At 42.8% G+C, this 25,773-nt stretch overlaps 1 protein-coding gene across 1 annotated transcript in view; it reads left to right on the top strand.

The window, feature by feature from the left end:
• Window positions 1–25,773, top strand: part of CTNNA1 (catenin alpha 1) — a 191,059-nt gene that overhangs the window by 62,315 nt on the left and 102,971 nt on the right. The window contains exons 5-6 of the mRNA XM_018563705.1: window positions 1,057–1,176; window positions 25,431–25,694. Of these exons, the coding sequence (XP_018419207.1) occupies window positions 1,057–1,176; window positions 25,431–25,694 (384 nt within the window). The remainder of the gene's footprint in view (window positions 1–1,056; window positions 1,177–25,430; window positions 25,695–25,773) is intronic.

The raw sequence follows: 25,773 nt of genomic DNA, 5'->3' as shown, positions 1-25,773 counted from the left end.
AAATGTTTTCGCTATTTTTTTTTTCTTTAAGAAAATTAAAAATCGTGGTTAATATGATTCCATCATGGATTTTTGGGTGGCTTATGTATTGCTCTCAATTGCTTGAGTGACCAGTGATGTACAGCTTTACAGTGGAAGCGATTCTAGCGACTCAGCTGCCACCAGATCGCTTCTACGGGCTGGCAAACGCTGCCCCCCACCCAACACCCCTGCCGTGTTTCCCGTGCTCCACTGTCCCTCCTACGGGCCCAGGACCAGCTCCTCTGGTGTTGGGGGGGGTTTGGAACATGTTCTAGTTACTGATCATATGCTTACACATTGCACAACTCCAGGCAGCAACCTCCATTCACCGGACTCCTCCCCGTACTATGGGACCAGGAGCGATGCAGCTTACTTGGAAGCTCCTCCATGTGATAGCAAGTTAAAGTAAAGTTTAAAAAAACAACATAATTAATAAATAAAATATAAAAAACATTTTTTATCCCCCACGTGCTCACGTCTTCATGTATACATGCGTCGGGTGAGCTTCGTATGAAAGCAAAGATTGCGCTACACATGCTGGGTATTGCCGCTGCAATAATTCTAGGGCCAATATTTACGCGCAACTCTAAATTGATGACCTGTGGGGGCTGTTAGTGTCGTCTACTGACTTTTTGGGCTACTGAATTTTGTCGCAGTTTCATGGACGCACACAATTTTTAACCTGGGCATGTTGGGTATCTATTTACTTGTTGTAACCTCACCTTTTATATTTTATTTAAAAAAATGGGTATTATAGTGTGTTTTGGGGCATTTTTCACTAACTTTTTGGGTTTTATCAGGAGTTGCGCTAATATCGTGCAACATAAAAATTTGCAACTGCCACTATTTTATATTCTATAGTGTCTTGGCTTTCAGAATATATATAATGTTTGGGGGTTTTAAGTAATGTTCAGGCCTAAAATGTGGATTATAACCTGTAAACAAAAAAATGAAAGAAAAAAAGGCCTCGGTCATGAAAAGGTTAAAATGCTGTTTAATGATTTTAACTTTATTTTTTTTTTATTTTTTTTTTAGGTTGAAGAAGGTATTGTAAAACTAAGAAATGCTGGAACAGAGCAAGAATTGGGAATACAGTATAAAGCATTAAAAGCTGAAGTGGAGAAGTTAAATTTAATGACTGCAAAACGCCAACAGGTTAGAAATATAAGCTTCAGGAACAGACAGGGCTGTATATTGTTCATCTAGTCTACATGTCCTGCTCCTACTTGCATCTATTCGGGAGACATTGTGAGGGGAATTTATTAAAACTGGAGCAGTTGGTCAAGGCAACCAATCATCAACCACCTATCATTTTCAAACCTTAGCTCAACAAACTAAAGAGAGAAGCTGATTGGCAACTGCTCCAGATTCTTCTGCTCCAGTTTTGATAAATTTGTGTGTGTAACCTAACATTGCCAGGTACCACATCACCTAAAATCTTTAAATAAACCCCATGTACAATGAGTTGTTTGGTCCAGCTGAAAAAAAAAATCATTAACCCCTTTGTGACAGACGTACACTGTACGTCCCGCCACAAAGTGCCCAAATGACTTATCACGTTCACTGTACGGGACGAGTTATTTGCTGCTTTACAAGGCTGGTAACCGCTGAGAAGCAGCAGTTACCATTCCTTAATGGATGCCTCAGTATAGAGGCATCCATTAATGAAAGTTAACCTTTTTCAGACACCCGATTCCTGAAGGGGATCGGGTGCCTGAGAGTGAGACCTGTCAGGTAAGATTTGAAAATGAGACAGAGAAGCTGATTGGTTGCTGTGCAAATCTGCCCCAGATGTTGTATGTTCTAGTATATGATAAATTCCCCCCAATGTATCTATTCCTAAAAGAATGTTTCAGTTTTCTGATTGTTGTAACGATCAGAAAGCCTTAGTGACAGCTGATCCTGAAAATGCTGCAGGATCAGTGTCACTAAGTTTTTATACTATCATTTATATAATTTTTTATAATTTTTTTATTTACATAAAAAATTAACCCCTTACAATAAAAATTAGATTTTTTTTCACCCTAAGGAGTTAATATTTTTTTTAAATCCCCCCTCATGACAGCGATGTTCAAAATATGTCGCTGTCACTTAGTGACAGTGACATTGTATGCCAGGTGACCACTTTTAGTGAGGCGTTAGGTACACATATGTGATATGCAGAGCTTGAAAAATGTTATGGTGTCTCACCAGTCAGTCAAAAATGTCACCAGTCAGCATGACCATATTATAGCCTTGCAATTCATGTAAAAAAATGTTGGGGACAGATAGAGCTTTCTTTTTGAGGTATATCATCACCACGGGGGGGGGGGAGGGGTTTTATTTTATTTTTTACTATATAATGAAAAAAGTACCATGTAAAAAAAAAAAGTTTCCCTACGTTATGTTATAAAACATTTATTCTTACCCATATTTTTAGTAAAACATAAAAGTCGCGGTCATGTCGGGTAAATAGACACCAAACATGCCAAGCCTTAAAATTGCGTGCGCCCGCAAAATCGCAAAAAATGCCGATATGTAACATGTGCGGCACAATGACGCATATGTGTATGTGGGGGGCGGAGACTTTAAAAAAATGTTTTCTGTTTTAATTTTTTTATGCTTCCTTATTTTTTTTATGCTTCTTTAATTTTTGTATTACTTTTTTTTTTTACGCACAACTTTATTGCTATTACATGGGGGGCTAAGAAGCCCCCTATGTGATAGCCAATTTACATGACAGGTCCTCTTTATGGAGACATCAGGGGTCTCGCAAGACCCCTAATGTCACCTAGGGACCCCCAGAGAAGCTGATGAAGCAGAGATCTGCTTCATCAACTTCTGTAGCTGGAGAGTGACACTGAATGCAGGAAGTGATGTAATATAGTGATTCGTATACTGAACTCCCTTTTGATCTCCTGTCACAGAGCCGTGCCGGTCCTGGCCGCATCGGGCATGGCCGCATCGGGCACAGCGGATCTCGGGACCGGCAATGGCAGTGACGGATGCTAATACAAGCGATCGAGCGTCTCTAGAGACGACCGATCGCTTGATGCTCCCGGGCTGGCAGTGTAATTACATCGGCCAGCAGGGAAGCTGCTCATCGGGCTTCACCGTCCTCGAGTGGATTTTTCAAGCCCTGGTGATAATAAATATGTAGCCCTATCTGTCCTCTAAAAAAACAACATATAATATGTGTGGGTGCACTTTGTAAGAAAGTATATTACTGACGTGGAAGAATCACACAGCAAAAATGTAAAAAGTGTGTCAGTCATTCACGAACAGAAACGAAAAACAAGCTCAGTCATGAAGGGGTTAAAAGCTACATTCATTATTGGTGGGTGATTTATTAAATCTTGCCACTGTTTTCTTATCCAAGCTGGGAACTTGGTGGCAGTTCTGGCACTACTCTACCTCTGTAGTTTCTCACTCTTTTTCCAACAAACAGAATTTTCTTTTATTTTCTTTTTGTTTTTAGTTTTCTCTCCCAAATGTAAAATGCTTTGTGTCGCTATGTGAAAAATGTTTCTCTTGTCAAGATTTAGATGTTTCGCTCACTTACTGTTCTGATGCCAGTCACTTGCGCAGGAAATAAAAATAACTCCCCCTTATAACAACTGCATTAAAATTCTGACAGCATCATGGTTCAGCAAGCATGTAAAAATGCTTTAATCAGCGAGCAAGCTTCAAATGTTTATATATACTGGTAAAAAACTATGCTGTTCCAGTACATGTGAGTTTAGGGATATTTGTGTGTCTTAGTGGGTAGTATGTGCAGCACAGGCATGCAAATGGTATGACTGGGCATTTATGTGCAGGAGAGGCTTGCAGAGGTTATACCTTGAGTACAATGTTTACAGGAGGGGAGTGAGGAGGGGAGTATGAAAGTGAGCAGTATTTGCCGGAGTGGAGTAGGTGTATCAGTCAGAACAGTTAACAATTTCACACGCACATGATTCTTATTGATTTTTCCATAATTTAGTAACAAAACTACACAACTATAACAATTGTCATAGTTGTACAAGTGAAGGGACAGAAGTGTGCTCCTTTAATGCATTTGGCACTCATTCACAAAACCTGGTACCAGCATGGGAGCTGAGCTCTTCACAGCGCGCGCGTTTTACCGAGAAGAAATAAGTCAAAATCAGTGCACAGGAAAGGTGCCTGCTGAGAAACGGGTTATTTCAGAACAGTGGAGGTGGCAGTGAGATGGTAGGGAGAATACTAAAACAGGAGTGTGTCAGTGGAATTGGGGACAATGGGGGTTGAAAAGGAGGCCCCAAAATTGAAGCAGGTTAGTAGCAGAGATGGTCATGCAGTTCCTGGAAATTAGGCTATGGGGCAGGGCATTATTGCATAAGAATGTTTAAGCCAGAATTGGAGCTGAGGTTACTATGGGACCAATGTTGGTAGAGATGAGATTTGACCTAATGCATTAAATAAATGTGAGGTGGTATTGCACATGCACTGGAGGCAGGTTGCTAAAAGGTTATCAGGACATAAAATAATCTGGTCCTTAGCAGGTCTTAAACTTTAGGTAAATACAACCTCAGGTGAACAACAACACATGATGTATATTACAACGTGTCATTATTTTACAAACCTAACGCTGAAGTGGAGAAGACATATGTGAAACGTTAATTACACCTTATGATTCAGTAGCTTGTAGAACCATCTTTAGCAGCAATAAGTACTTGTTTTCTGTATGACTTTATCAGTCTTTGTGGAGGAATTTTGGCCCACTCTTCTTTTACAATGTTGCTTCAGCTCTATTTTTCTTCTCTCAAATAGATATTTATTAAGGTTTACAGTACAAGTAGTCACAGACATGGTACAATATCAACTGATGCCTGAAGCAACCAGGTCATACATATACAACATGACACATGGTGGAGGAATACAACGTCAGTCCTTGGGGTACGGCTAAAATGAAGGTCCTATCTGCTATAGTGCAAATGCGACCAAGTTACCGTCCAATGTAAGCCTTGGAGGGTACTGCCCCACTGGGTTCACATGTTAGCTTTCAAGGACCTCAGATGATATAGTGCATGGTTAAAATGTAGTTCACCGTTACTCAGAGTAGGAGCAGTCAAGTAAATCCAGGACCCTTGTATGGCAGGTTAGTGATACTAGCAACAATAAGACACACAGCACATGGGGAGACACCGGAGAACAGGACGACATATAAGGGACATGGGGAAAGAGGAAAAATGAAGGAGAAGAATAGGGTGCTGGACCGTAACACTGGGCGGAGGATGCACACAATGGTAATGTTACGACTATAGCATCACATGTGGCATAGGCGACGGGAGATTGGTGAGTTAAAGAATTTATCAATCCAGGGGGACCAGATATTTTCGAATTTGTACATAGTATTCTCAAGTTGTGCTGTTCTTTTTTTCTTGGGCCATGATCCAATGAATATGAGTAATCACATGCGAGATATGAAGAGACTTTGTGAGCCAATTTAGTGCATTCTCTCTCTTAGCAGAAGAGAGGATGTGGAGAGACAGCTTAAAGGTCTTTTTGGGGAGATTTTCTGGTTTACAATTTAGTAGGGCAAAAACTGGATCCTTAGTCACCGTCTCGGAGACCACCGAGTCCATGAGGGCGAAAACTTCATCCCAGTAGCCCGAGACTATCGGACATCTCCACCAAGTGTGGATAAACGTACCTGATTCAGGACATCCTCGGAAACAGGTGAGCAGTGGGAGTTGTAAGTGGCCACTCTGGCTGGCACCAAGTACCAATGCAGGAGGACCTTATAGCTTATCTCTAACATACTTGCACACCGCAAGCTGGATTTGGTGTTCTGCCAGGACTGGTGCCAGGCTTCCTCATCCATGACATCTCCTAGATCAGTGTTCCACTTAGACACATGGGATGGGGGAGGGTAAGTCCTGGGCCATGTGGGTTGTCTCGACAGATTTGTTCGAATGGCGAGGGTGTGGTGGCCCTGTCCTGATGTGTTTTGTAATAGTGTTTGATCTGAAGGTAGTGAAAGATTTCTCTGTTGGGTAGCGAGTAGTGTTCCTGCAAGTATGGGAATGATTTAATACCTGAGGTGGATTGTAGCTGCCAAAAAGAGGTGAGATTGCGTGAAGACCATTCAATAAAGCTAGAGGGGCCTTGGAGCGCCTGGGGGAAGGCAGGGTTATTCAGTATGGACATGAGGGGTTTATGCGGGAATATTAGGCCATATGTCGTTTTCACCAAGTCCCAGAGTTTAAGGGAATGAGAAGTGATAGGATTAGAGATGGGGGGTCGATGTCTGGGGGGAAGCCAAATAAGATTGGCTACTGTCGTTGGATGTGTCAACGTATCCTCTAGAGCCACCCAAGCCGGGGACTCATAGTTCGCATGGCCTTTAGAGAGTTAGCCTATTTGCGCTGCTTGGTAGTATTTGGTTAGGTTCGGGACTGCCAGTCCTCCCTGGGATTTTGGAAGGTAGAGCGTACGACAGGGAATTCTGGGTCGACGATCTCCCCATATAAAGGCAAAAATGCGTGACTGTAGTCTGTGCAGCATAGGGGCCGGGATACCTACTGGGAGGACTCTAAATAGGTAGAGGATTTTTGGCAGGAGAGTTTTTTTTTTTTTAATGCATGCACAGCTCTCCTAAGGTCCCGCTACGGCATTTCAATGTGGTTGAGGTCTGGTCTTTGAATGGGCCATGGCAACACCTTGATTCTTTTCTTTTTCAGCCATTCTGTTGTAGATTTGCTGGTGTGCTTGGGATCGTTGTCTTGTTGCATGACCCAATTTCGGATAAGCTTTAGCTGTCAGACAGATGGCTTCACATTTGACTCTAGAATACATTGGTATACAGAGGAGTTCACGGTCGACTCAATGACTGCAAGGTGCCCAGGTCCTGTGGCTGAAAAATAAGCCAAAAACATCACCCCTCCACCACCAATCTTTACAGTTGGTATGAGGTGTTTTTGCTGATATGCTGTTTAGTTTTCACCTACAGTGGTGCTGTGTATTATGGCCAAACATCTCTACTTTTGTCTCATCTGTCCAAAGGACATTGTTCCAGAAGTCTTGTGGTTTGTTCAAATGCAACTTTGCAAACCTAAGCCGTGCTACTTTAGATATAACGGGCATTCTTCTGACAACTTGGCAACCCTTTCAAACAAACCATACTTGTTTATTATTTTTCTAATTGTACAGTCATTAACTTTAACAATTAACATGCTAACTGATGCCTGTAGAGTCTGAGGTGTAACTCTTGGGTTTTTCTGAGCAGTGCACGGTCTGACCTTGGGGTGAATTTGCTGGGATGTCGACTTCTGGCAACTGTCTTGAATGTTTTACACTTGTAAGTAATCTTCCTCATTGTAGAATGATGGACTTTAAATTGTTTGAAAATGGGCTTCCCAGATTGGTGGGCATTAATGGCCCATTTCCAGATTGATGGGCAGCAACAATTGCTTCTCATTGCTGATGTCTTGCCTCCTTGGCATTGTGTCAACACACCTGAATGCTCCAGACAAGCAAACTGCTAAAACTTTTAGCTTTTGTTAGCTAAGCTCACACTTAGCTAAAAATTACATTAGCATGCAGCTCTGCATGCTGAAATAAAATCATCCTGCATTCAATAGTTATAGAAACATATTTTAATTTTACTTAAAATGTCTTGTTTTCTACTTCCTCTTGGCAAAAGTGGTGTAATGTGCCCAAGCATTGCATTCCAGGAACGTTACATCAGCAGAGCATTGTTGGGAAATCTTCAGAGATCTCTGAGAAAGTCGTAATTTTCCTCCCCTGAGATGATGCGCACGGTCACGTGTCCTAGTCACATGTGCCAGAGTTCCAGGAAATAGATGGAGATGTATTAATGAGCTCTCAGTTAAAATAGCCACTTTGAGAAGTATGGGGAGGAAAAGAAGAACAAAGTATGCAAAGAATAAAAAGCCTGCAATTATCTATACATATCTGTTTTGTAGAGTGTCGTTACAAGACATTTCTAAAGGTGCCTTTGTTGTTATTTTGAAGATAAGGGTATACTTGGTTTTTCACACATAACTTCTCCATTTTTGCTTTGGTAGTAAAATAATTGACACAGTGTAATATGTCATGTGTTGTTGTATTTACGTCCTGCTAAGGACCAGATTATTTTTATGTTCTTATACTTAAATCTAGGGAAGCATCAATACCTATTTTTTGATATCGCGTCCTGATTTTTAAGTTTTTTTTGGTACTCGCCGATACTGAGTACAGATACCGGTGCCATATGCCCCGATTTATCAAGAAGTCGGGCAGCGGACCATGACCTGTCGCCTGGCTTCCTGATTGCCCAGCAAGCTGGTCTTTTATTGAAAGAACACCAGCGTCACTTGCCAAGGCTTCCTGACCAATCAGGAAGCCAGGTGGCGGGTCATGAGGTGCCGTCCAGCTTCATAATTGGTCGGGAAGCCAGGCTGCCTACCAGCAAGTGAAGCTGGCTTCATGGCCAAACAGGAAGCCGGGTGGCTCGTCATGACCCACCTCCTGGCTTCCTGATAGGATAGGACAAAATAGTGAAAAGGAAACGAGAAGGAGGAGGTGGTCTCCCACATGGAAAGGAAAGGAGGAGGTGGTCTCCCACATGGAAACCTATCATAAGGCGGTAACATTGAATAGAATGTTTTATTTGTTCTCCATAGAACACCAGAAGCTTTGGGTAACTATTGAGCAAGCGGGGATACCGGTACCTTTGACATCCATCCCATGGATTCCACTATTTAAGAGACCCAGTGGATGGACTAGGTCTTCAGTAATTGTCTCAATCTTAACTGTAGGGATGTATTGGTCAAGAAGCATGGGGTATCATATGTGGGGCCACTAACTCCCATTTTAGGTAACCCAGACTTCCCACAGGGCCTCCAGAATAGAGGGTTCTTGATGTGGGAAAATACGAAACATTACCCAATGATACAAGCCATTAACGGCACTGGATTACTACCTCTATCAGACCTACTCCCATCGAATACATCATGTAGGGGTAGATGGTTGGAATACTTGCAATTAAAACATTTCTTCCAAGATCTTTGTTCACAAGGTTTAGTATCTAGAAACCTAACCCCATAAGAGAATATGTGTCTGAATAAGGCGGGGAGAAAACAAGGTATCTAAACTATATAATATCTTACTCAATTTTTTCCGAAATACCCGTATTAAACGAAGGCCTGGGAACGTGAGTTGGGACACGCATTTAGCCTTTTAAATCCAGTATGGCAGTACAAACGCAGGAAAGAAACTTTAAACTTATTTCAAGATGGTATAGATGCCCTATAACTGTTCACAAGATAAACCCTCTAATATCTAAAATGTGTTGGAGATGTGGTCAGGAAGAGGGGACAATGCTTCATATTTGGTGGTCATGTCAGAAGATCAGAACGTACTGGAGACTTATACTTAAGATAGGTAGTCCTATTACGGGGCTAGATTTATCTGAGACTCCGGAGGTGGCTCTCCTATCATTGCACCATGGGTCAGAAAAAGAACTAAAAAAGGGACTAATGTGTCCTATACTGGCAGCAGCGAGGGCAGTAATCCCCAGGCACTGGAGGACCTCAAATACCCCTCAGATAGGGAAGTGGTTGGATGAGTTAAATGGAGTAATAGCTTCTGTAAGAAATTAAGGCCCGTCTCTATGATAGGTATCAGATATTTGTTGATGGAGATTAATTATTTTGCATGTATTTGTGTTTGTAGAGTGAATTGTCTAGAACTGTTTAACTATTTATAATAGGAAATTGATTATGTGATGCAAGTTTATTCTGAAGAAAATAAACAATTATTCTTGAAAGAAAATATAAAAACCATCAGCAATTATATTTTTACACAATTGATATCTAATTCAATAGTTAGCCCCCCTTGGTTTCATGGTGTCAAGTCTATATATCCATTTTGTTTTTTGGGATATCATCATCTTTAGGTTAGGGCCTCTGCAATGTTTTTTAACTGCATCTATATCACAAAAGGATTAACCTGTTGGGTCTTTATTGTGATGTTTGATATGTTTTGAAACATTATGGGTCTTTCTAAGTCTTTATATTGGGCAGAGATGTCAGTAACAAATGAGTGAAGAATCCCGTTTCCTGCACCGATCTTCCAAAGATTTCCAATGCTGACCTGTATGCGTGCATGCTGGAGGTAACAACACTAAAATGGGCGGAGCCCTAGCACAGCAATGTACGAGGAGTGCCAGATGACAAATAAGGGGGTGGGAGGGATGTAGGGGGCAGGGTGAACTGACAGCCAGCCAACCCTTTCATTGCCACTATATTGTGGGCGGGTTCGGGACGTATGGGCACAAAAATAGAGCCGCTGTCTTTAGATATACGTAAAGAAGGCAGGGTGAACTGACAGCCAGCCAACCTATTTATCACTTGACTGTGGGCAGGGCCGGAATGAATGAACACAAAGATAGAGCCGCTGCCACTTGATATATCAAAACGGATTATCCTGTCAGCAATTACGTGCCTCACATAAACCAAACTATCTCTTCTCAAGACTGGGACATAGGTGCAGTGAAACCGCTTATGAGAAGGTAATAATCCCATACTCCTAGCCTCTAAATATAACAAATCAGTATGGGGGCAATGTTCAGTTATCATAACTCTGATCATATGCCACATGAAACTAGACCAACTTAGTGAAGATATTGTACTGGTCTAACCTTATATTAAAAAATGCGACAACGGATAAATGCAAAACCAATATGAAAACAGATTATAAAAGCAGAGTCATCTAAAATACTAAAATGAGAAAAACTAATTGGGTAAAAACCTTAAAATATATCTCAATAGATATACAATCTAATTATTTTTTTAAAATCAGATCGTGTTTATTAAACAGTTTTACAAACAGATCACAATACTGACAATAACATAGTACAGACATAAATAAAAAAACAAGAATCACAGAACTTTCACCAAGTACCAAACTAGCGCCTCGCGACACGCGGACCCGAAATAAGTATTTAAGTACAGAGGTACGGTCGTACAATCAGTACGTGAGTTATAGTAAGCATTTGCATATGTATAAAGGGCAGTATCAGTGTGAAACAGATGTTTAGTACATTTATGTTCTAGCCCTCTCCGTTGGCATGTTACCCGTTCAAAGGCAGTGATCCTATCTAGTTCCAGCATCCACTCAGACGCAGTACGCGGGGAGTGCGATATCCATTTACGGGCGATAAGTCTCCCAGCAGTAAAAAGAGCTCTATTGACAGCCGTCTTTAAATTAGTAGTCTGACTGGGGGTTTCTTTGCCCCCCAGCAAGCAAGGGGGGAGAGGTCAATAGAGACATCAAAAATTGAATTAATCAGTGCGACTACTTGGCCCCAGTATCTGACCAGCTTGGGGCATCTCCATAGTAGATGTATTAGTGAGCCCTGGTGGAATCCGCATTTTGGACAGGACGGATCATCTCGGACACCTATCTTAGTCAGAAATTCAGGTGTACGATACGATCTACGTAGAATGAAGAGCTGAGTGAGGTGGTGGGTTGCGGGCATGGAGGTCAGGGTTACATTAGAAAGGATATCTTCCCATTGCTCATCGATTGGTCCAACATCTTGAGTCCACCTATCTCTCTCTCCAATAAAGGAGAAGTGGATCTGTTCAGTAGGTTGGAATATAAAAATGAAATTATACCCTTTGTATGGGTCGCACGAACCACTGCATCTAACACCGGAGTGGGGCAGATAGGAGGAGGGGGAGTGAGTACTCTCCTTGTCGCACTCCTTACCGATATGTCCCTTGTAGTGGGGGGTGCTCGCAGTGACCGCGGATGGCGCCGCGAATGTCAGCAAAATTGTAGAAATGTCACCAGCACACCAGTCCTTTTTAAGATAGCAAAAGCTTCATTTATTGAAGTTTTTTGTCATATGACCAAACTAGTAGTTTGGTCATATGACAAAAAACTTCAATAAATGAAGCTTTTGCTATCTTAAAAGGACTGGTGTGCTGTTGACATTTCTACAAGATAGGAGGAGGGGTCATCCCAAATTGTGAAACAAGTGCATGCCGGACCTGCAGATATTTAAAAAAATGTTTATTAGTGATGTTATTTTGGGATTGTAGGTAGGGAAACGAGCACAAAGACCCTTCAAAGTAAAGTTGGTGAACCTTCCGTATCCCATCCTTATTTCACTCAGCGGAGTGTATCTAGTGCACCCTTTTATACGAAGAATGCCTTTTACAGCATCCCACACCCTGCCCATCAACTGAATGGTGGCCAGGTGAGAACTTTTTTGTGTGCAATTAGGCACACCTAGCGTATTTTTGCGCATTTTTGTGGGGGTGGGGGACATTAAAAAAAAGTTTGTGGGGTTTTTTTTTTGTGTAAATTTTTATTGTGAGCAATTTAAAAAAAAATGTTTTACACTTAACTTTATTGTTATCACATAGGGGGATAAGAATCCCCCTGTGTGATATCAAATTACAGTGATAGGTCCCCTTTATGGAGCCATCAGGGGTCTCTAAGACCCTTAATGTCACCTAGGGACCCCCAGAGAAGCTGATGAAACGCAGATCTGCTTCATCAGCTTCTCTCCGGTTTCTGTACCGGAAAGTGACAGAGGAATGCGGAACTGATGTAGTAAACATCACTTCTGCATTCAGTGACCGGGAAGGAGAGCAGAAGGAGATTGTGTACTGACATGCAGCATACAAGCGATTGGGCGTCTTTACAGATGCTGGACCGCTTCTATGTAAACGGCCATTGCTGGCCGTTTAAAATTCTGGCGGTTTCCAGGGGGCACGCGCGGGCACGAAGGACATCTAAAGACGCCCACCCGCATCCAGAAGACTCCCGTCCGGCCGTTTTTCAACGTTCAGCGAATGGGAGGTGGTTAAATATTGGCTGTGATGAGAGTTCCCATCCGATTGCGGGGTAAGGTGATTATAATCTGGATTGAGATTTTCCCCTCTTTTAGAGAATATAATTGCTGATGGTATTATATTAAAATTTTCAATTTTGGGAGGATAGCTATGTAGGGCTTGCTCTATGATATTCTGTGAGAATAATATCTCTATCTTTAATCGTTCCATGACTTACTGTGAAAATAATATAGGGTTGACATCAATTAGTTTTTATCTATGTAAAATTATAGTTATCAATATTGGATACATGAATAATTTTTATTTTACACTAGGGTTAACATCTAGTGGCCTGTTAGAATATAACATCTTATACTATTTAATGAGACTATGACAGTGTGTACACCACTCTTGAAAAAGCAGTTAAATGACGAAATGCGCTGTTTAGGCGTGTACACGGTGCCATCATGCTAGCTGAGTTGCTGGTGATTACACAAACTGCCTTTGTCTCTTGCTGCCTTGTCCAGGGAGGAAGCGCGGGGATGGGAAAGAGGACATCAATCAGGCGGGCTGAATGTAATATCAGGGATCCCAACCTGAAAAACAATTTCAGGGAGGTGTCCCTCTCATTTCAGGGAGGTGCCCTCTCCCCCCCACCCCCCATCTGCGGAGGGGGGTTAGGGGGGGCTGGGAGAGAGTACCCCCATGAAATGATGGCAGATAGCACAGGAAGCAATAGCTGCTTTGCTATCTGCAGGCTTTTTTTTAAATTTTATAAGTATTCTGACAGTTGCAGTCGTCATAAAAAAAAAAAGGCATAAGAATGCATAGCTAGATTCCTATTGGCTATTGCACTTTGCAATAGCCAATAGCAAACTAGCTATTGCACCCACCCTCTGCTGCTTTCAATCACCAGAAGAGGACTTGATAGAAAAATTCAGGTCCCCCTCTGCTGATTAACAGCAGCAGTGGGCAGGTGCATTAGCTAGTTTGCTATTGGCTATTGCAAAGTGCAATAGCCAATAGGAATCTAGCTATGCATTCGTATGCCTTTTTTTTTCTTTTCTCACTGACGGTCGGGCCGCGGCTCCCGATGTCAGAAAAGAAAAAAAACGATCGCAGGGAAAGGTGTAATCTGCTCGATCGAGCAGATAAACCTTTCCGGATGAAAGCGTCTCTCTCCCGGGCGGGAGCCGGTATCTAATAGCGGGAGACTCCCGGAGAGTTGGGATGTCTGTAATATTTAAAAAAAAACACGAGACCTAACGGATAAATGTAAGGTTTTTTTTAGGGCTGTTACTGATTAAAACATTTTCGTGTTCGATTAATCGAAATTCTTTTTAATCGATTATTTTCGATTAATTATAAAGCACATACAGATCCAACTACATTGGCCTATACACATACAGCACAGCAATGAAGTAATAACAGGAACTAGGATCACACTAATCCAGCATGTTATTAATCTCACGTGCCCCACTCAATATGGCCGCCGCTTGAGTGGGGCAACTCAGAATAATAACGTGCTGGATTAGTGTGATCCTAGTTCATTGTATTACTTCATTGCTGTGCTGTATGTGTATAGGCCAATGCCTTGGCTGGCGCTCGTGGAGAAAGTTTCAAAAAAATTTTAATCGATCAAAAAGATTAACGATTAATCTAGAAATCGTTAATTTGCACAGCCCTAAAGTTTTTATGAACATTTTTAAATAAAATTTAAAAAAAGGATTTTACACGATGCAATACTTTACTTCTTTCTCCGAGTACTAATGCCAATGTGAGGAGAGATCTGTGAACTGTGATTGATATTGGAGATCTGTCATGAATGCTATCTGACCATTATCGTGAGTCTATTAAATATCAACTGTTTTTAGAGGAGATGAAATACCTATGAGCAGTGATTGAGATTGGAAACTTGTTACAAGTGCTCTCTGATTCATTGGTGAATCAAATCTGATGAGTGAGTGCAGTGCACAAAAGAGTTTCTTTGCAAAGAGATTCTGGAACGTCTTGCACAAGAACGCACATGTGGTTTTTTTGAGTTATAAGAAGCACATTTGACTGTTTGTATATGCACCATTGGGAAGCACTTTAGTATGCTAATTTGGCGTATCTTAAAAAAAGACACTTTATATTATTGTTTTGTTTGTTCACACTTTATGCATTGTGTTGTTGTATTTGTTGATTTTACTAGCGCTGTGTGATTGGGGATTTCTGGATGCTGGACCCTTGGCTTCCAAATAGTCTGTGTCTGCTATAATTCTGTGCAGATTATTGTGGTTTACGTGCTAGTCTGCTGCTCGGACTTCTAAAACAAAACAAAAACAGCTCTCACCAAACTCCCCTTCACGGGGGACCATCTGTTTGGTGCTATGCTGGATGAGATTATTAAGAATCTTACTGGTGGTAAGTAAAACAAAAGAAAAAAGGGAGAAGCGCACTGCAAGGGGTAACCACTAATAGTTGGGTGGCCACGATTAATTGAACAATGGTTTAAAAATAATTTAAAACACAATGGTTAAAAGACAGTGTGCAAGCTCTATGAAGACAGGGTGAGGGGCCCTGTGTGAAGTGACAATAAGCAAATTGGTTGAGAGCGCTACTACTGTATAAAAATCACTCACGTTTAAGATGTCACTGGGTCCCAGGGAAATCCTCTGCGAACACTGTGCAGAAAATTAGTGTTGGCCCAGAAGCTAGGATGCCGGGTGTGATGATAGTGGAGTGGGTGGATGGGTACTGTCACTGTCAGAATACAGTGAGCGGTGGGTGGAATTGGCGGTCAGCACAGGGCTGATCGGCAGACACAGTCCATCTTGCTGGGTAGTAAGGGGTGTAACACTGCAGTCGGCTACGTGTTTCGAGGCTGCTGCCTCTTTGTCAAGCCTGGGTTCGTGGTGGAAGAAAAAATGCGGGAAGGATTCGGTCTATTTAAATTTGACAGCTGGGAGGAGCCCAGGGCCGTCCCGCAATTGTGATTGGTGGAACGATGGAAGGGGGGTGGGACAAGCTCGTAATAGTTTCCCTATGCCGTGAGCACTTGGGCTTGAAGGCTGCAGTCAGCGGGCAGTACAAGAAATGCCATTACATATATTTCCTTGGTTGGGCTCAGTGGGTATAGTGAAGATAGATGTCCACAATATATCTAGGAATGTGGATGTCTTCGGGATCAGCAGGTATTTCGGCAGGTATACCTGTACACACAACATAACATTAATAGAGATGTTCTTTATTGTTATTAAAAAGTAGCTTTTTATTGTTAAAAGGTTGCTTTTTATTATTAAAAGGTTGCATTTTGGCAGACTTAGAACAATAACTGTGCCTAAAAATTGTATGTGCTATTAAAAGTTATAGGTTGAAAGTTGTAACCCAACATGGATCTGATAACTTGTCTAGACTTCACAATGGCACCAGAAGTGTGTTTCAGTCCTATAATTAGAGGATAGTGTGGATCTCAATTTCCTCGTTCAAACCTGTTGGAACCAGGGTGTTTAGTTTGTAGATCCAGTCTCTTTTGCAAAGTAGGTGGAACCGCTCGGAGGAGGATAGATGAGTGGGGATGTGTTCAATTGCGAACACGTGTAGATCTTGTAATCTTTTCTGGTGTCTTAAAGTGAAATGACGGGGCACGCTGTGTTCAAAGTCGCCATTTTCTATAAGGCGTCTATGGTCTCCAATTCTTGCACGTAAAGGTCTATTTACCTTACTGGTGGTAAGAGCACTTTTCAACTTCCGGTCCCGGCACCAGATGAACTAGTTGTGCGCTCCGTCCCGTCTCACTCACTACATCGGCTAATTCTTACTATCAGGCACCGCTCCCGCCAGCGAAACAGCGGGCGAACCACTCGGGCACACAAAGGGAACATGGAACGGTACATCGCCCGCTCAAACCAGACCAGGCGAACCCTCCAACCGGCACTTACAGACGGAGGAGGCCCATCCAAGATGGCGGACGCGACTGATGCCGAGGACATGCAGCTCTCCCAGCCGCCCACCACAGCAGGTGACCACTCCATCTCCTCTCCAACGGAGTCAATGGACTATCAAAAGCTGGCAGCTGCTGTGGCTTCTCATCTCAGGCCTGAGCTGACCAACATCATAGCCGACTCACTGCAGCAGCACCTGGGTAAGCTAGAGGCTGCCCTAACAGCCCAGGGAAAGCAGATCACCACTTTAGAAATGAGAATAGCTGATCTAGATGAGGATTCCTTCTCTGCAAATAAAAACCTGGATCATCTTAATAAATCAGTCCAATACTTGACTGACAAAGTGGATGATCTGGAGAACCGTTCGCGCAGAAATAACTTGCGGGTTATAGGTCTCCCTGAATCCGTTAAACCCGGTGATCTACATCAATTCTGCGCCTCTGTCATTCCGCAAGCGCTGGGGTCTGCAAAACTGTGTAAAGTGGAAAGGGCACATAGGGTGGGCCCTCCACCCCCACCCAGGGAGGACTCCAGACCTGTTGTAGTGCGTTACCTCGATTACTCTGAGAAGCACCAGTTGCTACAAGCATACCGCACGCAGCATAACTTGGTGGCCGGAGGGCACAAGCTATTGTTATTTGCCGACTATTCCGCAGACCTCTCAAAAAGAAGGAAAGCGTACCATGATGTGTGCCAACAATTGGTAAACAGACGAATTAAGTTTACCCTAGCATACCCGGCACTACTAAGAATCACGACGCCTGAGGGGAAAGCCTTGCAATTCGATTCGCCTGATCAAGCCCACAAGTATCTTTCATCCATGATGACATCTGTTTCAGCGTCTCCTTCCAAAAGCCCCCTGCGGAAGAAAAAAGCGTGAAGATACCCTACAGCGTCTAGCTGAGGATTCTTCCACGGGGCCATATGCCCACACAATGGCGGGAACATTTATTTAGAGCCTACTCATGGGCAGGTTGCCCACCGATGTTACCAATCTTGTTTTTCCTGCTTAACGCTTGTTCAATGGACGGGATGGAGATCCACTCCGTTTACCCATTCGCATTTTCACTAGCTTCGCATTCCAGGCGGCTGCCGGCTGAATGCAGGTGAAGCTTTAGTTACTTGCACGTTCATCTGGAAAAAAGGAGGTCTACACTACAGGGTTTTGTACGACTCCTACAGAATTTTTGAGTGTGATGACTGTTGTTCCAAATCTTCTTTGTTTTTTAAATTTTTTTTACAAGTAACCATTTTCTCACTATGAGCCACTACAGGTTTACACCAGATGTTGAATATATGCCTGAGCCCGCACTGATGGGAAGAAGAACACGGGGACCTCCCTCAACCCATAGGATGTCCGGGGTATGTCTACCACCAACTGTAAGTCATTTTTACCCTGAGGAATCATTCACTGGATGCGCAAGTAGCACTGGGACACTTGCATGCACCCATCTATCGTTTAGTATCAATATTTTCAACAAACAAGACTCGAATAGTCAATGGTAACCCCCATAAATGTAATAACTTGGAACGTCAAAGGGCTCCGATCACCTAATAAAAGATGCAAAATTATACGTCACTTACGTAAGCTCAATGCGGACATAGCATTTCTACAGGAAACCCACCTACAGGAGGCAGACTTCAAGCGCATGAAACAATCTTGGGTGGGATTGGCAGTGGGTGCCCCCGCTAATGCTAGAAAAGCTGGGGTAATCACCCTTATTAGTAAACACTTACCCTTCACTTTATCCCAGTCCCAAGATGAGAAGGAGGGTAGATGGTCCCACATCACAGTTTCCCCGGGCAATTCAACGCTAGACTTATGGAACATATATGGACCAAACAGTGACAATAAATCCTTTTGTGAATCGTTATCCAACTCTCTAAACGCAACAAATACCACAATCCTATATGTTGGTAGGAGGCGACTTCAATGCGACCCCGTCCACCTCTGAGGCTCGCTTCTGGGAACTTAGGGAATCCCCTCCCCCAACAAACCCACAGGACAAATGTCTCCAAGGATTGATCCACAAAACTGCGTTGACCGATGTCTGGAGATTCTTTCACCCCATTGAACGGGATTATACCCACTTCTCCCATGCTCATAGATCATTGTCCCGCATTGGCCTATTTCTCACTTCCCCAAATGTTATACCCAAAGTTAGATCGGCCACCATTGAAAGGATGGTAATCTCGGACCATGCACCGGTGGTAATCACACTCCAAGGCTTGGCATTGGGCTCCCACCCAAAAACCTGGCGTTTCCCATCTTATCTATTTACTGATGGTACTTTTCAATCTTTGTTGAAGTCATGGTGGTATGAATACGAAACTGATAAAGAACATATTAATGATTATTTCCTTTTCTGGGAAGCGGCGAAGGCAGTCCTCAGGGGCAGGATACTGGCTTACGTAACTTCCAGGAAAAAAATGACCAAAAGTAAATATGTGGAGGCAAGTACGGCAGCTAGGGATGCTTATTTGAAGTATAAACAATCTCCCAATCCACAAACCAGAGATCGCTGGGTTCATCATAAGCGGTCCTGCGGTCACTGGTTGCAACAATATGACCTCATTGTCAGGTCGCGTAAAGATGTTGAGCTATTCAAATTTGGCAATAAAACTGGCAGGTTACTAGCTAACTTGGCTCACGGCCAACGACCCACTTCCCACATTATACGCTTAAATGACCCCAAAGGCAACACATATACACAGATCCTGACGACATATGCCAACTATTCAGCAATTATTATACCTCCCTTTACGCTGCTGAACCAGGTGACATCCCGGCCGGGAAGAAGTTTCTAGACTCAGTTTTTCTGCCCTCTTTGTCTCCTGAAGATCGGGAAGGTTTAAATAATGAAATTACATTTGCAGAAATTTCACAGGTTATTCGTACATCTCCTCGATCCAAGGCACCGGGCCCGGATGGATTGACTACGGAATTCTATAAACTACTTTCCGATGAGGTTTCCCCCTGTCTTCTAGCCCTATTCAATCACATACTTCGCACACATCAGTACCCGCCCACCTTTAACGAGGCCTACATTAGGCTGCTACCCAAACCTGGCAAGGACCCACTACTTCCTGGGTCATATCGCCCCATTTCACTATTGAACCAGGATGCCAAGCTATTATCCAAAATATTAGCAAACAGACTAGCTGCCGTACTTCCGAAACTAATATCCACTGACCAAGTAGGTTTTGTGACAGGTCGATCGGCTGTTATAAATGTGCGTAAAGTTATAACTGCTTTAGAAAAAGTTAGATTGTCTAGTCCTTCTCGGTATCCAAGGGCCCTTTTGACCTTTGGATGCCGAGAAAGCTTTCAATAATGTCAACTGGGAATGGCTACAATTGGTGATGACTCGTATGGGATTTTCTGGTTCCTTTTTGCATTTCATATCCACCATTTATACTTCCCCCATAGCACGAATATACACTTCTACCGCCTTATCTCCCTCCACCTATACATTTACATAAAGGTACACGCCAGGGTTGCCCTCTGTCCCCACTCCTATTCAACCTTGCCATTGAACCCCTGTCCAGATCACTAGCATCATCTGACCTGTACTCAGGAATTCGCATAGGTCCACATGATGTCAAACTGACTCTGTTCGCAGACGACATTCTCATATTCCTCTCTAACCCTTCCACCCAAATCCCTAACATACTTAGCCATATAAACTCATTTGGGTCCTTCTCGGGGTTGAAAATCAATTTTGATAAATGTGAACTGCTTCCCCTAGATACTGTAAATTCAATCGATATGACCGCGTGGCCTGACAGATTCAGGCTACGAGTCAACAATCAATCCGTCCGCTACTTGGGTATACAAATCCCACGGTCAGCGACGGATCTTTATAAGTTAAACTGCCCCCATTTTCAACACCATCACCGAGCTCAGAAACTGGCGGGATCTTCCCATCTCTACGTTGGGAAGGTGTCACTTAATTATGATTAGTTTTGCTCGCCTCCTCTATCCAATGCAGACAATCCCCTTACTAATTAAACATAAGGACGTCCAAGCACTACATAAGGCCTTCTCCCAATTCATATGGAAAGGGAAGAGATCCAGGATTGCACTATCCAAGCTGCAACACCCCACATCACAATTAGGCGCCAATATGCCCAACATCAGACTGTACAATTTGGCCAGTATCTTTCGCCATGTCCGCGACTGGTTACTGGATTCCTCCTTTTTTACCAACACAATATTAGAACAACAACTAGTCTACCCATGGTCTCTTTCAGGGGTCCTACATACTCCACTCATTCGCCTTCCCCCTTCTATAAAACGCAACATCCTCCTAAGAGATACCATAATCACATGGAGAGAGGTGAGAACTTTTTCAGTTGACGGGAATGGCATCACCATTGATGCCACTACTCACTACCCCCGCCTTCCCGGCTGGACACGACTCCCCGGTTTTCCACCAGTGGAAGGCCAGGGGAATTCATATTTTACGAGATATGATCACAGTACAGGGGAAATGCAAGACTCTGGGGGAGCTCCAGCACGAATTTCATATTTCAACAAATCACTTCCTTCAACATGCTCAAACAAAGCACTTTATTGATCATAATCTTCCCACAGCTAGTGCAGAGTCTAACTCAATGCTACTAAGGCATTTGTTATCTTCCCCGACCCGGAAGATGCCCTTATCCTCCATACATCATCACTTATACTCCACGGCATCTTCTTTATCAGGGGTAATCCCCAATTATGTCTATAAATGGGCGGAGTTTTTGAATTTGTCTCTGGAATCTACGCACACCCTTCTACTGAACGGTTGGTCACAATTGAGAAGAGCAATAGTCAGTGAATCGTGGAGGGAGATTCAATTCAAGATCATCCATAGGGCATACTACGGCTTTAACATCATCATGAACCATAGCCCATCAGATTGGCTGAGATCATGCCCGAAATGTCATTCTTATTTACCCGACCTGACACACCTTATGTGGTCCTGCCCCCAGATACAAGCACTTTGGGCGGAGGTCGTCCTCTACATGAATGTCCACTCTGGAAAGGATAGAACCCCCTCACCTGATATTTGTCTATTCCACTACCCTACTCCTGAGCTAACCGACCCACCCCACACATTATCCAGGTGGGAACATCTATGCATTATAAGCGCAAAGAAAGCAATATTGACTGACTGGCTTTCCCCCACCTCCATATCAGTGGATAAGGTACGGCCACAACTTCACCGACTCATGCTGATGGACAAATTAGACACGAAATTTAACATGTAACGCACAAAGACATTTTTTGACACTTGGTCTTCATTTTTAACTACTGAACTGTCCCTGGAACAACTACGCGAAGTAATGATTATTTTTCAACACTCCAAATGGTTTCTTACTGCCAAGCTGGCAAATTCATTAGGTGCTCTCGATGTCCTTTGAGATGTTTTACGAACGCTCCCATTCATCTTATAATCCACCACATGAAACCCCGATTCACACCTCCTTCCACAGGAGACTTCTGATACACCCATTAACACTCAACAGTTAGGCTCACTGAACACATGAAATTCATAGGAAATGTGGTTACTTTTCTTTATTATACCAATAGTAATATACAAAGTATGGTTTAGGTGTTAAAATCTAAACATTGTTGTTAGAATGTTCCATTGGCGTATAGTGTTCTACGCCATGGTCTCTACGGGAACATTTCCCGCACATATCAAGGTACATGAAGGTGTCACTAGAGAAGAGATTCATCTTTTATTCTACTCATAGTTATGTTATTAGTCACCAGTCATTGGTATGCCTTCTTTCTATTACTACACACCTATTTGTATGCCTTGTGATTTTGTCATTACATGTTTGTTATACTATACGTTGATCATAAATAAAAATTACATGCAAAAAAAAAAAAAGAACACTTTTCTGCCACAGGTCAGAAAGCCCAAAGAGCAATATCTGAAGTCCGGCCCTACTTTTTTGTCCCATAAACACCCCCAACTTCCTTGGACAACGGAAACAAGTCCACCAAGACCTTTTTCCTCTGCAAATCCCAAACGTCCACGGCAGTCCAAGTCCGACAAACCTGCCGAGAGGCCTTCTTCCGCATGAATGTTTGAGAACCAGAGGTGGGGGCAGGGTGGGGGGTTGCGTTGCCTTCAGGAATTTGCAGACCTTTAATTTGTCTCGCGTTCAGGATGGGGTCGACTTGGTTCTGTGGTCGCTTCTCTCCATCAGGGGATCTCCTTTTCTCAATAGACATAAAGGATCCCTAACTTCTGTTGAGGGCCAAATCTCACTCCGAATTGGTGGCCTACCTAGCAATTATGATGCAGACTTTGGAGGCGTTCAGTTGGATTTTGAACCACAGGAAGTCATCCCTGTCCTGGTTGGAGTATCTGGGCCTCATCTTAGACACGACCTTGACCATGGCGTTAACTCCACGTAAGCTTCGGACGCTTCTGACTCATGTCAGGCTTCTACGCTGGTCATCAATACGCTGCTGCATGCAGGTGCTGGGCCTGATGATGGCTTACTTTGAAGTGTTTCCTTTGGCACATTATACCAGCGTTGTGCAGATGGACATTCTGTTGCAATGGGATAACACCCCATTGTCGCTGGACAGGGAAATTTGTGTCAGTCGAACCACGCGGGCCTCTCCTCTAGTGGCTTCGTTCTCTAGCTCTTCTGACCCGCAAGTCTTTCCTACCACTGCGCTGGATGGCCGTGATGACCAATGCCAGTCACCTTGGGTGGGATGCATGTCGACTCACGTTGGTGGTTATCTGAGGAATTAAGTCTCCTGATAAATTTAGATACTGCAATATAGTGGAGAAAGTCAGACCCTTTGTTTAGGGAAACAAAATTAGGGGTTTCAATGGTGTTACACAATATCGGTCATATAAAACCCAAATATTTTGACGGGGGGGACAGTATGGAGTTTAACAAAGTTGGAAAATGTATACAATACGTACCTATCTTGTGACATTTTGTAACCAGAAAGGCACTTGAAAAAAGTTATACTATTGCCCCTCCCTGAACTAAGCTAAACTGCTTTGGCTCCTGCTAATGACAACAATAATAAAACCATAACATGGGCTAAAATAGCAGTGGTAGTATTTGTTTAAGATATTACCTTTCCCGGCACTGCGGGATGCTTTGATGCAAATATAATTCCCATAAAATGCCACAGAGAAGGCCCATGGAGACGTGCCCATTGGATAAGAGATATAGTTTTAATTGGCCAAAGGCCCAAATTTTCGCAAATATCTTCATATCCACATTTATTAAACACATTGGCCTATAACTTGCACACTGTGTACGATCTTTCTGATCCTTCTGCATCAATGCAATATACGCCTCCTGACTCTGTTGTGGTAGACCACATGTGTCATTAATTACATTGAATACAGTGCGCATGAAAGAAACCAGCTCGTTCGTGAACTGTCTGTAAAAGACTCCCGTTATCCCATCCGGGCACGGGCTCTTCCCCAGCGGCATTGAGTGTATTGCCCCTGTTAGCTCCTCCATTGAAAAAAGGTATCCAAAAAGTCTATCGCTTCACTTTCCGGTCCAGGTAAGGCTGCCTATATATTTTAGCCTATCTTGTTCTAGCCTCTCCTCCCTATTCTTTCCATGCCCCCCTAAATTATATAAGTTCTCAAAATAATCATGGAAAACTTCACTTCACCCATACCCTGATGTGGAATTTTGGGGGTTTTATATTAAGATTGTAATGTTGGGAGGACACTCACACACACACACTCACTCACACACACACTCACACACACACACACTCACTCACTCACATTTAGTACTACTATAACCACCTCCTGAGTGATCCTGTTCCACTGGCTTTTAATTTGACATTTGTCAATGACAACAGCTGATTTTGTTTGCTAGTTGCGCTGATTTATTTAATGAAAAACTTAATGCAGTCCAGCAGCCCCCATTTTGGGCAGTTATTTGCCTCGTGCCAATAGAAACTCAGAATAAGTCTTGGTTTTATACAAAGTGTGTTTTGATGCCGAGGGGCATTGTGTACATGTGGGAATCTTCAGAGTGGTGGTTTGAGGTTAATAGGGAGATCTACTCCATAAAACCACTGGTGAGCTACAGCACCTGATATGTTTTAACCTGTGAAACCTGTCAAGTACAGGACATTGACTGTTTTAGGTAGCATTTGTATACCATCAATTCAGAGAAAAATGTTGTGGCAAAGGAATTCAATAAAAAACATGGCACAGATATTAGATCCCTTTTGCGTCCAGGGTTGACAGACCCAGAGACTAGGTTTTTGGACGAAGTATTTTGGATCTTCACTCAGAATACTAGATTGCCTAAAGTAATTAATTTTGAATGTGATGTGTTTACATTTACTAATAATGGTAGTGACTGGGTGCAATTATTTTCTTCCACTGCTGCCTTGGTGATCACATGATCAGGAACCATGCTGATTTCTTCCTGTTTTGGAATCAGCATTGTTAGTGACATTGTGGTCTTGTAACAAAATGTGCACACTCCTAATTCTAAAACTGAATGTAGATTTGTTTTCAGCTCCGGGCACACTGCACTTGCAATTTGTAGATCAGCGTTTACAGACAGGTTAATGAGTGTGAGCGCCATATGCTTAAATCGTTCTACTTCTATTCTACAAATTGGGATTTTTTAATTCCTTTTTTTTTCTCCCATTCTCATATGTTCCCTCAATTTGTTGCAGGAGTTGAAAGATATTGGCCACCGGGATCAGATGGCTGCAGCTCGTGGAATTCTGCAAAAAAATATTCCGATCCTTTACACTGCTTCCCAGGCTTGTCTGCAGCATCCTGATGTAGCAGCCTACAAAGCAAACAGAGACTTGATCTACAAACAGCTCCAACAAGCAGTCACTGGCATCTCAAATGCAGCTCAGGCCACATCATCTGAAGAAATTACTTCACAGAATGGAGGAGGAGAGCTTGCTATTGCGCTAAACAATTTTGATGTGAGTGTGTCTATATTAAGTTTGGGTTGAGGGTTATTTCATAGTGGCCAGTAACATATATAAATTGGCAGAATATATA

The sequence above is a fragment of the Nanorana parkeri genome, unplaced genomic scaffold, assembly GCF_000935625.1.
Source record: "Nanorana parkeri isolate BGI_ZX_2015 unplaced genomic scaffold, ASM93562v1 scaffold687, whole genome shotgun sequence".
Taxonomy (NCBI): Eukaryota; Metazoa; Chordata; class Amphibia; order Anura; family Dicroglossidae; genus Nanorana; species Nanorana parkeri.
Note: the sequence above shows the minus strand (reverse complement) of the source record. Positions and strands in the feature narration are given on the sequence as shown.